This window comes from Xiphophorus couchianus, chromosome 20, assembly GCF_001444195.1.
Source record: "Xiphophorus couchianus chromosome 20, X_couchianus-1.0, whole genome shotgun sequence".
Taxonomy (NCBI): Eukaryota; Metazoa; Chordata; class Actinopteri; order Cyprinodontiformes; family Poeciliidae; genus Xiphophorus; species Xiphophorus couchianus.
Window position 1 is genome coordinate 27,059,690 of NC_040247.1, and position 14,262 is coordinate 27,073,951.

The 14,262-nt window shown below is 35.9% G+C and overlaps 1 protein-coding gene across 1 annotated transcript; it reads left to right on the forward strand.

Moving 5' to 3' along the window:
- Window positions 1-1,235: 1,235 nt before the first annotated feature.
- On the forward strand, window positions 1,236-13,987 carry tmem128 (transmembrane protein 128). The gene is made up of 5 exons (XM_028002939.1): window positions 1,236-1,438; window positions 4,966-5,098; window positions 7,843-8,004; window positions 11,919-12,028; window positions 13,264-13,987. Exons 1-4 carry the CDS (start codon window positions 1,339-1,341, stop codon window positions 12,016-12,018), a joined length of 495 nt encoding a protein of 164 aa, XP_027858740.1. The 5' UTR covers window positions 1,236-1,338; the 3' UTR covers window positions 12,019-12,028; window positions 13,264-13,987.
- Window positions 13,988-14,262: the final 275 nt, after the last annotated feature.

Here is a 14,262-nt window from a genome sequence, read left to right on the forward strand (position 1 = left end):
ACAGAGAATGAGTAAACCTGCCCAGCTTTATGAAGCTCCTCTAATCCCAGAAGGTTTAACACTGATGCTCATTCATCACGCTACTTACCTGTAACACTATATGGCATACTCTGGGTTTTAGTTGAGCTGTTACTCAAGTTTGCTAGTATTAAAATTGTTTTCTCATTCAGCCTGCGTCAGTTGGATTTAAGTCTTGTATTTTGATCCAGACCACACAGGATACTGAATTAATCACATCTTTGCTGTTTTGAAGGCATGGGGTTGTTTTAAAAACGTTGCCTTCTTTCAGTTTAAATATCTTCCCATAAAACTACAGGAACTTGTCATAAGTTGCTAGGGTCAAAAGGTCCTAGCAATCAAATGATGAGCACTATTCTAGTTGTCAACCAACTGGAATAGTGTTCTTGTTATAAGATTAACTACCTGACCACCAAGGTGGTCAGTTATAACTGTTTTTCAGCTAAAATAAAACTGAACCAGAAAGTACTCGCTATTTATCAGTGTGTACGCTTTAATTTCTCCCTTCAGAGAGTTCAGAAGTAGGACAACCGTGTCAGATTCTTGCTCTATGTAAAGGTATACAGTGAACTTAAGATGAGGTGTGGCACATAGCCAGCTACTATGTATTCTGTAAAGTTAATTACTGAAGGAAGGAAAATAACATTAAAAAAAATCTTAATTTTCTGTTTGACACAAGATAGTCAGATAGGCTGTTTCTTTATAGATAAGATGCACGGTAGCCTTTGTTTACATGCTGCAGAGAACATATAAAGTAAACCTTTTTCTTGGAAAAAATTACCCTGCATGAAATTAATCACATCTTTGCTCTTTGTTGTTAAAAATAGCTCAAGTTCAGTCGATTGGATAGTTATGGCAAGTTAAGAGAGACTTCTGGTGTATCCCATCAGTTGAAAGGTGGTCGAGTTCATTTTCTTTAGAAAGCTAAGTTGTAATTATGAAATGCAAAGTTCAAATTTTGTTGCATCTCAGATTTATGAGATGCTAAATTATAAGGTATCAAAGACAAACAATTTGAAGCTAGCTTACTAAAATCTGTACTTTATCTTAGAAAATTAATGATTGTCACACTTATGAATATGTTAACTGTATTCAATAAGGTATTCTGTTTTCAAAGTACAGAGGCATTATGTACAATAATTTAGTCATGTATTTTTATGGTAATTACGTATTTACAATTTTTTTTTTAAAAACTACAACTGTCCTCGTTCTTACGTCATTGGCAAGCGACGCTGCGTCCCAACAGGAAGTGTCTTCAATTCAGTTGGCTTTCGGAGCTAAAGCGAGTTGAAGAAGAAGAACAACAATAAAAAAAAAAAAATGTTCAATGACAGCGAGCTGGCGACGCTGCGGAACAGATTCAAGAGAGATGCGGAGCTGCTCATGCAGGCGACGACGTCGGCCGTCGATGGTGAAAAGAGTAAGCTTAAAAATGCTACGCCGGCTAACTACGTTAGCTTATTGAAGTGGTTCAGTGTGTTGGAACGTTGGAATTGGAAGACGGTAACCAGTTCACGTTCACCCCTCCGTCTGTTCCCGTCAAATGTTTTGTCATTAGAGAAGTAGTTTTAGACACAGTAGTATGACACGCTGCTAACATGAGACAACAAAAAAAAAGTTAAGGGGTGCATTAATACAGACATGTATATTTATTTATATTAAAGTCTAATGTTAGTCATTTTAACTTGCTGCCTCTGTCGATGTGTACTGCTGACATGGAAGTAATTTAGTTTGTGGGTTTATGACAGTTTTTGTTTTTATGCACCGTTTCCCCTCACTGCAATAAACCATGTACATGACACAAAAGGCACAATAATTAGACACCTCTTGCATAGCCCAGTGATCTATTCATCATAAAATGATGAATAGATCACTTTGAATTTATGATGAATAGTTATCTATTCATCATAAAGTGATGAATAGATAACTTTGAATCTATTCATTCAAAGCAATGAATGAATAGATAACTCCCTATTTGGCCTAACAATAGGGAGAGATTCAGGAAGGTTAAACACGTCTCAAGGTGGCTGGCTGCTTTTGTAATGCTATAGTAAGCATCTCTAAACATTTTGGGATTATTGCGATTTTGCAAGCAGTGCAATCCTGCCCACAATTCCTTGCAAAGGTTTTCATGCTCCGATTGTGTCACTCCTGACAACCACAAATTTCTATATGTTTTATTAGGATTTAACTTGACAGACCAGTACAAATGTGTGTTTTAGTGTGAAGTAGAAGGAAAATGATATGGCCCACTCAGTACTTTTTAAAACTATTATTTGCTAAATAGTTTTTTATTTTTGCTCTTTGTTGTTAAAAGTAGCTCAAGTTCAGTTGGTTGGATAGTGAGCCTCTGTGTCAATCTTCAAACCTTTCTTTACATTTACCTATGGAATTGGTCTGGACTGTAGTCGGACCATTGAAGCAAATGATTTTGTTTGACCTCAAAATGGAACTTCTTGCGGCTTTCTTTGAACAGTGCTTTCCTTTTAATAGTTGTCATATTAGGTGGACAATCATCTCGGGAAAATTGTTCAGTAACCTAATCATCCTTAAGCATGTCTTATATAGGCTTTCAGAAGTCAGTTAGTTGTAAAGCAATTCGTTTAAGGGTATCAAAGTAAATCAGATCTTGTACTAATACAGACTAGTCTTTTTAGATTTTTATTTGTAAAATCAGTGCTTCCCCTTTAATTATGCTGTAAGTCTATGTTGGTCTGTAGCGAAACTCCAGTAAAATAAATATATTCAGGTTTGTTGTTTACACGATGTGAAAACATGTATGAGGTAGAAAAATGCTTATCACATAAAATGACCATTCTCAATTCATCTGACTACCACAATCCTTATCTCAAATTTCAGAGTTAGACCATCTTTTACAGTCTTTTACCAAATTTTACATTAAAAACATGCTATCAATTAAATCTTGGTCCTCCACTAGATTGCAGAATGGATGTCACTACTGAATGTTACTTCTTTCTTTTCCTGTGTTTTATTATTATTATTATTAATAATAATTTTTTTTAGGAAAGTGGGCAATTTTCTAGCTTTGAAGCCATCACTGGCACAAATCCAGCAATTCATAATTGTTTTAATTGTAATCAGAAACTTTGTCAACTCTTATATATGATCTAGAAACTGCTCTCATATATTCCTATGGGTGATTGACAAGATGTTTTTCAATGGCTATACATATTTTTTCTAAACTTTAAATCTTAGTGCAGCTTATGTTTTTTAGGCCAGTGAGTTCATTGGGAACTCTGCACAGAGGAGTCCAGCATGCCTAACCATTTCAGCAGCCAAAAACAGGCTCAGAGACGTTTAATCAGCCAGTAAATTATAGAGATTAATAGCTTTCCGAAAGGCAAGATTATCTTCAAGAAACCTATCGGTTTCACCTCAAAAGCTGCTTAAATCTGACAGAAGGAGATTTGCACATTCTGTTAAGGCAAGATAAAGCTCACATTTGCTTGTAAAAGCCATACTATAAGATAAGACACTGTTTCTCGTAGCTTTCCAGTATTTCCTTTTGAGTTTTCATCGATACTGATACTTTTTAAAAATTTTTTACTTCCTTTATTTAACTAGGTAAAACCCCATTGAGACCTAGATCTCCTTTTCAAGAGGGACCTGGGCAGAAATCTGCAACACACAATAACCTGGTTACACAACAGTAAAGAAAAAGAAAAGTAAAAAAATAACATATATATTCTTTTTGAAAGTTTTGAAGTTCAAGTATACAGCTCTGGTTGGAGGTTTACATCCACCCATCAATTTGAATGTCATATTATGAGCGTTTACTGTTTATTATTATAAACATTAAACATATAATGGCTTTTATTTGTGGTGGCATAATTATACAACAATAATTGAAAGTAGATTTTATGTAATTGAGGTTACATCCTCAAAAATTGACATACACCATGACTAATATTTGTTTAAATGATCCATAACAAGTCACAGAGAACCTAGAGAGTTCTCTTTAGCCATCAGAACGTTTCTGGCAGAATTCTGGTTTTATATTTGACCGACGCTCTGGGGAAAACTACCAACGATCAGTTAAACTGGTGTGTGCACTGGTACATACCTGGCTTTAACTGTGTAATCTATAGGTTTTCAATAGGGTAGAGTTAGAGACCACTCCGGAAAATTCATGTTAGCCTTATGGTCCATGTTTATCCTTCCCAAAAGCAGTTTTGATGTGTGTTTGGAATCCTTGTCTTGATCATCAAAACCAAACTTCGACCAAACTCATCTACATCTGATTAAAGATGTATGATTTGGAGAAAGTTGTCTGTCCTCATTATTCCACCCATAATGTGCAATTCACCAGTCCTGCTGCCAGTGATCAAATCTCACTCCATGATACTACCACCACCATGCATGACAGTGTGTGCAGTGTTTTTAGGTCGAAAAGCCTCAGCCCGACTTCTCCAAGCAATCGTTCCGTTTCTGAGGGTGAGAGTTTGGGTCAGATGGCTGAAACTTGGACACGGAATTAGATTTGCCCACAGAACAATCATTTTAACTAATTTTGGAGTGAATAAAGAGGGTCAAATGTAATCTTAAAACTTTTCAGGATTTGGGGATCATCAGACCACTATTTGGGAATAGTGGTCTGTGCCTGGAAACAATCAGTTTAAGTGAGTTTTACCAATTCTGCCAGGATTACAGAATTACAACAGATGCTTGATGATTACAAAAATCAGCCACTTCTTAAAAAGACATTTGGGCAAATATTAATGTTGTTTGTAAGTACGGTATGTATTTGTAGGAATACTTTTGACCCAAGGTGCATTAGATCCACAAAGGTAAATCCACATTAAGTTCTTGTTTTTAAAACGTTCTTGTTCTTGTTCCAAGAAGACTGAAGTCTTCTTGGAACAAAATTACTCTCGGATGTATTAAGTTGCTACACTTTTCCAACTTTTGACACGTGTCACCTTTCAGGTCAGGAGGAAAAAGATCTGAAGCCCCTCCCTCGCATCAACAAGCACTCCGTTTTCTGGATCGTGGCATCGGTAGCTGTGACTTACTATGCAGATTTCCTGCACGTCATTGTGGAGAACGATGATGTCAAAAGGTAAAACCGATTCCCAAAAATACTTTAGCACAAGTCAAAACCAGATTTAGTAGGCATAAAATTTCTTCCTTTAGCATTGTGAGTTTTAAGATATTTTTTACCCAAATCAGAGCAGAAGCATGAAGACATTATGTTATCGTAACTATAGAGACAGTATAGCTTTAAAGTGGTGTAGATAAGTGACAAAAAAGCAAGCCCCTTTCCAGATATACTATTTTACATCCTAAAGCATAAATAAAAGCAGTCAGTGTTCTTATAATTACTCTGCAATTGTAATACTAAATAAAAAGGACATGATCAAGTCAAACACTTGTAATATTAGGGTCCTTTATTCACTATGTTTAATAATATGGAATACAATGGTTTTACAATATAGATTACACAGAGAAGTAAACATTTACACATCATGATCAAAGAGGATCCGTTACACAAGGTAATTAACTCATTCAGCATATGTTCATGTACTGCCTACCAGGTTTTTTTTTCCATTAGAAGAGACATTATGCTTTGTGTCCTGTATGTAGCTCTTGACCCTTCAGCTTTACATTTCCTCAAAATATATTCATGTCTCATTTTTGCTAAAGTCCGACTTAGATCATCTCTTGCACTGTGGCATACTGATTATAATATACGAGTCATTATTAGGAAGGTAATCCCGAATTAGCCATTAAATCTGGTGAAGCTGAGATTAAACACAGAACAAAATTGCTAAAAAAAAAAACGTATTAAAGGAGGGTAAGGTTTGAGAACTGGATTGCCAAATCACAGCAAATTTAAAATCACAAGACAATTTGTCTTATCTTTAGCCTTTCAAAAAGTTTTCTCTGAAGGTAGGTTTACAATTTGGTAAACCACAGTTAATCTCAAACATTATACACCTCTGTCAAACTCAGTAGGACAAAAATTAAGGTGAGATAAATAATTTTAGAAAACTGCTTTCATTTTGACCTTGTGCAATTCGACAAAAAAAACAAACTACCATACTTGAGGAAAAATGTACAAGAATTGAAAGCTGCAGCAACCTGGTTGGATTGGCGTGGAAATCTTTCATGATCTACTTAATTCGTTTAGACATTTGATGTTTTCAAGTTCATCTTGTCATGATTTACAGTTATCCGATTCATTTAAAGTAAGGTTAAGTGAACCAGGGTTGTTTTTTTTTTTTTGTAAATACTCATTAAAATTTTTTTTAGCTAAAGCCATAGTTTTCAGAAAAGTTCCAAAGGATCTCGTTTTATAAAGGCGTCAACTCACGTGTCAGTCTGTCAAGCAAAGCATTGTGGGTATAACAATGGTACAAAGAAGACAGTCATTAAAAGTTCAGATACAAAATGGGACAGTGACATTACAGAAACTGAATGTTCTTCCTGAACTTATAAAAAGATGAGACATGAGCTTGTCAAGCAGACTGCCAGAAAAGGTGGCAGCAACACTGGAGGATCCGAGGAAAGGGATCTGGTTGCGAAACGGCAGGGAAAAGAAAAACCCTAAACAAAAAAAAAAAAAACACCCAGGCTTGGCTGAAATTTCACAAAACCTGGTGACAGAATGTGTTCTAGTCTGATAAAACCAAAGTTGAACTTTTGGGCCACAGTTGACAAAAGCACACCAAACATATTTGCTCACCACTCCAAATCATTAGGTTAAAGTTGTCCCATCTCTTAAAAAAGATTTAAAAATTAAAAACCTCTTAAAGATGAAAAGGGTGATGCTAAATCCTATGGTTTGAAAATGGTTCATATGTGTGTGAAGGCAGACAAAGGAATACATCTGGTAGTACAATGTATGTTTGGTACAAATGAAATGCTGTGTATTTGCAAAAGAACACCAAGTTGAAGTCCTATCGTGCTCTGAACCTTTAATCAACACCTCTACATGTGAGCATATCACCTGTTTTATCCTCTTTGGCTTCCTGCTCCTTTTAGAATTTGATTTTAAAATGTTACTGCTTGTTTTTAAAGCTCATAACTGCCTTGCCCAACCTTACTTCTCTGAACCTTTTACTCTTCAGGGAGATCCAACTTTTATTAGATGTCCCAAAAACTAGGCTAAAGCATTGGGGTGTCTGGGCCTTTTCAGTGGCAGCACCTCGACTCTGCAACAATCTCCCTCTACACCTTCACTCCACCTCTGACCCCAAAGCTCAAGACTCATCTCTTTAGACAGGCTTTTAATACCATGTAGCGTCGTGGCATGTTTCCTTATCTTTATTGTTGTTTTCTTTTTCTTGTGATAAATCTTACAGAAGGTTTAAGAGGTCACCTGTAGCAGGCAGTGGACTAATCGGATCTTATATGCTCTGAAAACTTTTGCGAAGAATAGATAGATCGATGTGACGTACTAATAGACTTCTACCAAGGAAGACTGAATGGAAGGTTTCTTAAAAAGTGTATTTTATGGGAGTGTACACTAAAGCGCAGGATAAAATTACCACATTGTATCTTTATTTTCTGCTGTGACAGGTAGCTTAAAAGGATGAAGGATTGTTTATTTCTATTCTTTATATAATATATATTTGTCAAGTTCAGACATTCACATTTTAAGAAAGGAACTCTGATCAAATAGTGCTTAGTCATTGTCAAACATTAGTTTTTTTTATTCACAAACTTCTGGAACAGTGGATTCAATACAAAAGAAGCCACTGACATATGATACGACATGGAGAACATGATGTGATACCCTGCTCTGTTTCTATTGAACCTGTACAGCCGATGGAATAAATGCACCTTTCCTTGTTCTTTCAGCTGGTGGTTTAACGTCGGTCTGATACTCCTTGGGATCTGCTTGTCTCTGGCTATGTTTTGCATTGTGTACCTTGAGTGGTTCAAAGGCATTCAGCACTATGACCAGGAGTATCCAGCCATTCCTCCCATTACCACCGCAGCCTTTATTGCTGCATCATGCAGGTAAAACACACAGAAAGGGAGAGAAAAATGCCAGTACATGTGAATGTTAGATACTGCTGCATTTTGTTCTAAAACATCTGAAATTCAAGGACAGATTTTTGCTTCTGCAATATAGAAAAAATTCCCCATCCAAAGTAGCTATATTTCCCCTTTAAATGACCTTTTTTTTTATAGTAGGAAATATAAAAATTGTACTACACAAGATAAGATTGATAAGACATACCACAATATTTAAAAAAAAAAATTCTAAAGAATATTTGAGGCCCAAGTACTAAAATGCTTAAAGTCTTGTTAGTAGAGTTTTGCTTTCAAGACAGTAATAGGTTTGCATTAAAAAAACAAGGGTTATATAGTTGTTCAACACTAGTTTAACTTGATTAAGAGGCCAGTATATTCTGTTAACTTGCTATTTTCTTTGTAAAGACTTTATGTTTATAAAGGTAAATCTAACAAATTAACAAACCTTTTCCAATAACAAGTTTTTTTGGTACAATTTTTCTCCCACGATCACTTCCACAGCATAATCCAGGACTAAATCAGATTGCCAGGGTAGAAATGTACAAAGTGACATTGATAGGGATGTAGTACTTTCTAGGCAAACTCAGAACCAAGAGTGGAGGATAATAAAAAAAATGTTACTAAATGGTTGAATATCCCCTTTGTTTTCTTTCTGTCACTTCTTTGCAGTTTTAAGATTTTCAAAGTCAAAAGTCAAAGTCAGCTTTATTGTTAACATAGATCCAACTTGACATTTCCGTCCTCACGAACTCACGCTGCAACATGCTGAAACAGCATCTGAAAGCCAGCATCATAACAACAAACAAGCAATAAAATAAGATGTAAGATAACCAGAAGTAACATAGCACAATGTGGTAGATGAATAAAGTGGCTGATGTAGTCCCTGATGTGTTAATGTTTTAAGTGATAGTGTCTGTGTAGGTGGGAGGTTTTTTTTTTGGTTTTTTTTGTTGCAAATACCTGATTTAACTCAGCCATCCATGAACATCAGTGTTTTACAGAGTTTACATTCAAATAAATCAATAATATCAGCCGACTTTTGTGGGAGTGTTTGATTTTAAAGAGGTGCTGACTTTTGCTGTCAGCCTTTGATTCAAGCCTTTTTAAAAAATGTAACCTGTAAATATATTCTAGTGTTTGGGTTTCGGGATGAAAAGTAAAGGATATCGAACGTAGAACGGCCAAAAACTACAGGATACTTTTAGGTATTTAGTGTGGAAAAAAAGAGCAAAAACAGCCACAGTTGGGCAAAACTTGACACACCACCAGCTGACGATGCTGCGGATGTTCTTTCCTGGCAGGACTTGGAATGTCCCCACACTGCCAAACGTACCAATAGTTACTTGACCGTGGTATCACTGTGCTTATTTGACAAGGAAATTGACCTCACTTAAACTTCATAGAAAAACTATGCAGCATTGCCAAGAGGAAGAGAAACACTAAAGCCAACAATGCAGACAAGCTGAAGCGTACATTTACAGTAAATTGGGTTTCCTTAACGCCTTAGCGGAGCCATGAGCTCCATGCCACCCAACACTGATGATTTGATTCAGCAGTATTTAGCGCATATATTATACAGTGTGCAAAAATAGCTAACAGTAGTTCTTAACTTTTTTTTTTTGCTTGTTTAGTTTTGTTTTTGGCTTAAAGCAATATTCTTATTTTAAAATAAACTGAACTTTCAGGCTGTCCTTATTTAAAGGGTGAGAAATAATTATTGAAATAAATCACTGTGTATGCAATAATACTGTATGGGAGAAACTTTTTAATTGCAAAACTGAACTACATAAACTTTTGTGTATTGTAACACATTGAGGTGAACCGGTAATTTAACTTTTTGGTTAGATTTTAGATTTTCCAGAGCTGCAGTTATTCATCACATAGTTAAATAAATTACAGATAATTCATTCAATTTTATTTTGCTATTTAATTTTAGTAACTTACTGGCTACGTTTCCCAGTTACATTGCATAATATAATAGTGTTTAGTTCAGTGTTTCTCAACCTTTTTTGGGCCAGCGCCCCCCTATCCATTATCCAGATTCTTCACCGCCCCCCATCAAAGAAGATGTAGAATACTTTCACTGAATATTATTTTATGATTAATATTACTATCATTATTGTTAATGTTTTGATTTGTATGGTTGTTTCTGTACTTATACAAAATAAATTCCCAGAGAACAAAAAAGCCATGTGAATAGAAATGATTTCTACAGGCGTCAACAAAAAATGCAATGAATGGACATTCAACTTAAAATCAGTAGGCCTAACAGCAGCCAATCAGAGTGGAAAAAAAATATTCCTGTTCTGCGCAATTTTCTGATGTTAGTTGTTAATTATTGCACAAAATTACCAGGTAAAAGATGTACAGCAATGCCAGTTTAAACTTTGATCTATTTCCAAAAAGACAGAGCTCTGCAACATTAAAACATGAATAGAACTGCAACTATATCAATCATAACTCTTCTTCTCTTCAGTGCTTCTGTGGTGCAGCTGCCTTCCATTTATAGTTTCAACTATAAAATTTCACCCACGTGGCATTTACCTTGCCCATAGCACTTCAACAATATTATTTTACCTTTTATCTGAAAACAGTATCTGTTTGTTCTTGCCATACAGTTCTTTGTACTAATTATTGCTCAAAAGGTCTTGCCATACAAGTTTATTCCTCTGTATTTACTTTAGTTTCTTAGTTTATTCTTGCATTTTGTTCTTCATTCATTTCCATTTATTTTCCTATGATTAGTATTATCTTTCCTTGGTTTATTGCTATATCCTCTTTAGTTTATTTCCTGTTTCTAGTTTTATTTTCTCGTTTGTATTGACGCTCACCACCAGTAATCTTTCTGTTTCACCTGATTTGACACTCATATTGATTTTTCACTATTCACCGCCGGATTCTCTGATTCTGATTCACATCTACTGTAGTTACTTCGTTGCTCCGTTCTAAGTCCTGGTTCTCTTGATTCAGAGTTTTGCGCAATGTGCATGGTTTTTTTTTACCCCACAAGGTGCAAAGCAGTCTGCAAGCATATCGCCGAAAAAAAGCAGATTGACGTAAACCTTTTAAAACAACGGAAAAAATCCCGGTATCCTGATGATTAAAATTCAGAAGTGCTGTACTACCGGTTCATACCGTATCCCTTACAGCACCGATATTAATTCTTTAAAATAAACAGAGAGCGTGGAAGGGTTTCTTTATTTATATTGGTTCATTATTCTGAGGGATACTCAGTGAGGGTATCGTGGTTTTAGTAATTGCATGTTCATAAGAGCGACATTCCGTTGTCCTTCCATGGAAGCGGGCAGCATTCAGACGGACATCAAAACACTTTTCAACATAAGTTGCTGCTTTGACATGATCACAGCACTGCCAAAACATACAGCATGTACAAAAATCCTCAATAAAACGTAAAATGTTTGAAAATCAGACACGACCTGACAAGTGAATCACAGCAACGTCATCAACCAGTGTGACGCTGAACTGATGCAGTGAAGCTACCAGTAGCAGGAGAACAGAGCTGCGCCAAGAAGCTAACAGAAACACTGAAGAGAAGAAGAGCTACGATACAGTTGCAGCATGTTTTAATGTTACACAACACCGTTTTAGCAAGTTGCTCAAAGTTTAAACTGGTATTGTTGTGCATTTAATTTGTAAAGTTTACCTTCAAGCAAACGTCCCCCAAAGGAATCTCAGTGCCCCCCTTTTGTAAAAGTTTCCGCCAGCGCCCCCTGCCGTTCTCTGAACGAGCCCGTTGGGAAACGCTAGTTTAGTTCCTCCAAATATTCATCTCTGCATGCTCTGCAATGACAGCCTGTAAAAAGCTCACTTAGCCACTCAGTGGCAGATCTGTTAAGTTTGATTACATGTGTTGTTTTGTTTTGTTTTTCTTGCAGCTTTAATATTGCACTGTGGCCAGTGTGGTCCTTCTTCACTCCACTAATCCTCTTCACACAGTTCATGGGCGTCGTCATGTTCATCTCTTTGCTTGGATGAATGATGAAAGGTGGGAATGATGAAGCATTGTGCTCATGTTTGACTTTGTTTTTGTGTTTGCTCATACAATGTATTAATATTGTCATTAATTTGTTGAAGATATCAAGCATTACAGAAAGGGTTTTATATTAAAAAAAGCTTTTCTGTGCAATTTTACCTTGATGTTGTTAAGTTTAAGACCACACATAACACCATTTAAAAGTCTTTGGTTCGCCTTCTTTTTTGGTATATACCTAAAATAAGTCAATAAAAAAAAAAACTTTGATGGAATAACTTTATTTTGAACAGTCACACAAATCTAGAAACTATTTACAACAACTCACCCGAAATGAGGAGGGAAAATACAGAAAAGTTCAAGTAGTTCTATGTTGAAAATAATGATGTTATCAGTCTTTCATGATTGGGAAAGCTGTGCCCACTGGAGAACTATTTTTATGAAGGCAAATGTCTCATGCCAATATCTGTCCGTTCATTAGTGCAAAATTGCAAACAGTAGGTTTCTGGACATCTAGAAAGCAAAACGTGAAACTGGACTAACTTCAGAAAGCGGTGTAGAGAAGCCACGTGGGTTTGGGATTAGGAAGCAAATGTGAATCAGGTAGCAGTAATGAAACAGGAAACTATTACATAAGGAGGAAAACATGTATCAGCTCTGCCTAAAAACACAACTAAGTTCTTTGGAGTCAACCCTGTGATCTCAGATGGACTGAAAGACAGAGAACAAGTGTTCTGTGGTCAAACGAGTCCATGTTTCAGCTTGCATCTTGAAAATCACACACACTTTTGTTGTTTGGTGCCAAACATGTACAAAGCCAGTCTTTGGCATATGGGTCCCATGCATCAGTGCAGACAAAGGGCCATAGTTGTATTTTGGATATACACCTTAAGGTTATGTCTGGTGAAATGGGACAATTCTTTTTTTTGCATTACAACAGTCACAGTGTGTGTTTCTGGCTGATATCCCTTCAGTTCATATTGGTCTTCTGTTGAAAGTGGTGCAAAATGAGACCAGAGTTGAACACCGAGGACTGAAAACTGTTCAGCTACCACTCGAGTCTTATAAAGTCTAAATAAAAGGAAGAAACTTTCTGAATTTGTTGGTAGCATAAAATTTCTTTTTCACCCTAGCTTTAAGAAAATGCTGCAGTCAGACAGTCTAGTTAAAGCATTGCTGTTCTCCAATTCATTGTGAACCTTCTTCACCTGCAAAATATGATGTCATCCTTTCCGTTTGATCTTTTTTAGGCCACAACACCAGAAATGAGAAAAGCAAGGCGTCTCCCCAGGGTCTTCCGCTTCTCTAAATCTCTCACTAACTCAGTTTATCTACAAACAAAAGGCTGATTCAAACTCACCGTTTTAAAGTGGTATTGTTATTGTGACGTTCCTTTGTATCCTTCTGCTTTTTGTGTTCTCAACACACCCTTGTACAGGTATTGTGAACATGCAAAATGTCTTTATACTTGATGCTAGAAAATGAAAGATGTTTGTTTTTAGGTTAAGACATCTGCTTATACTTTGTGTTTTCTACTGTTTTAATGTTTGTTTGTTTTTTAAATAAACTCTTCTAACCATTTTCAAAGAATGTGTGAACTTTACTCAGCTTTAAATTAAAATAAATGTAAATGTGTTAACTGAGCCTGATTCCTTTGGGATACATTATATTCTCAAACAAAACATTTCTGTCATCTACAAAGTGATTTTTCTCTCAGATAAGCCTGTCGCAATAATAAATTAATTGAATGATAATTAAGTGGAGCTCAATAACTTCCATTGTGAACCTTCTCAGTGATTTTTGTGAAGGGCAATTTTGTTTGCAGAAACACCATTATCCATTTCATTTACGGTTTCGGTTGTGTGTGGTTTTCATTTCCATTTCAGTTATTGTTTTTGGTTGTCATGTTTTATTCTTCAGCTTCAACTGTAAAATGAACTTTACCAAATGAAAGTTTATTGGTCGTTTATTGGGCGAACTTGTGCTATTATGCCATTATCGATATATTACTTGAGAAGGTAATAAATAACAATAAAACAACAATATTATCGTTTATTGCAATAGTTACTGGGAAAATGTATCCACTACATACGTGAGCCAAAGAGCCACTTCTGTCTAGAACCGCCTGGGCTGCAGGTCTGAGGCTTTTTGTTAGCATGTTTTCTATCATTCTTATAGCTTGATAGGAAGCCTGATCCAAACTCCCAACCCACATTAATAAAATGGTGAAATAATATTGACCACAAAAC

Excerpts from the sequence above, each read along its gene's own strand:
- tmem128 (XM_028002939.1), top strand. The coding sequence starts at position 1,339 with ATGTTCAATGACAGCGAGCTGGCGACGCTGCGGAACAGATTCAAGAGA. Across the intron at positions 1,439-4,965 it reads GGCCGTCGATGGTGAAAAGA|GTCAGGAGGAAAAAGATCTG; the intron begins GTAAGCTTAAAA and ends GTCACCTTTCAG. Across the intron at positions 5,099-7,842 it reads GAGAACGATGATGTCAAAAG|CTGGTGGTTTAACGTCGGTC; the intron begins GTAAAACCGATT and ends TTGTTCTTTCAG.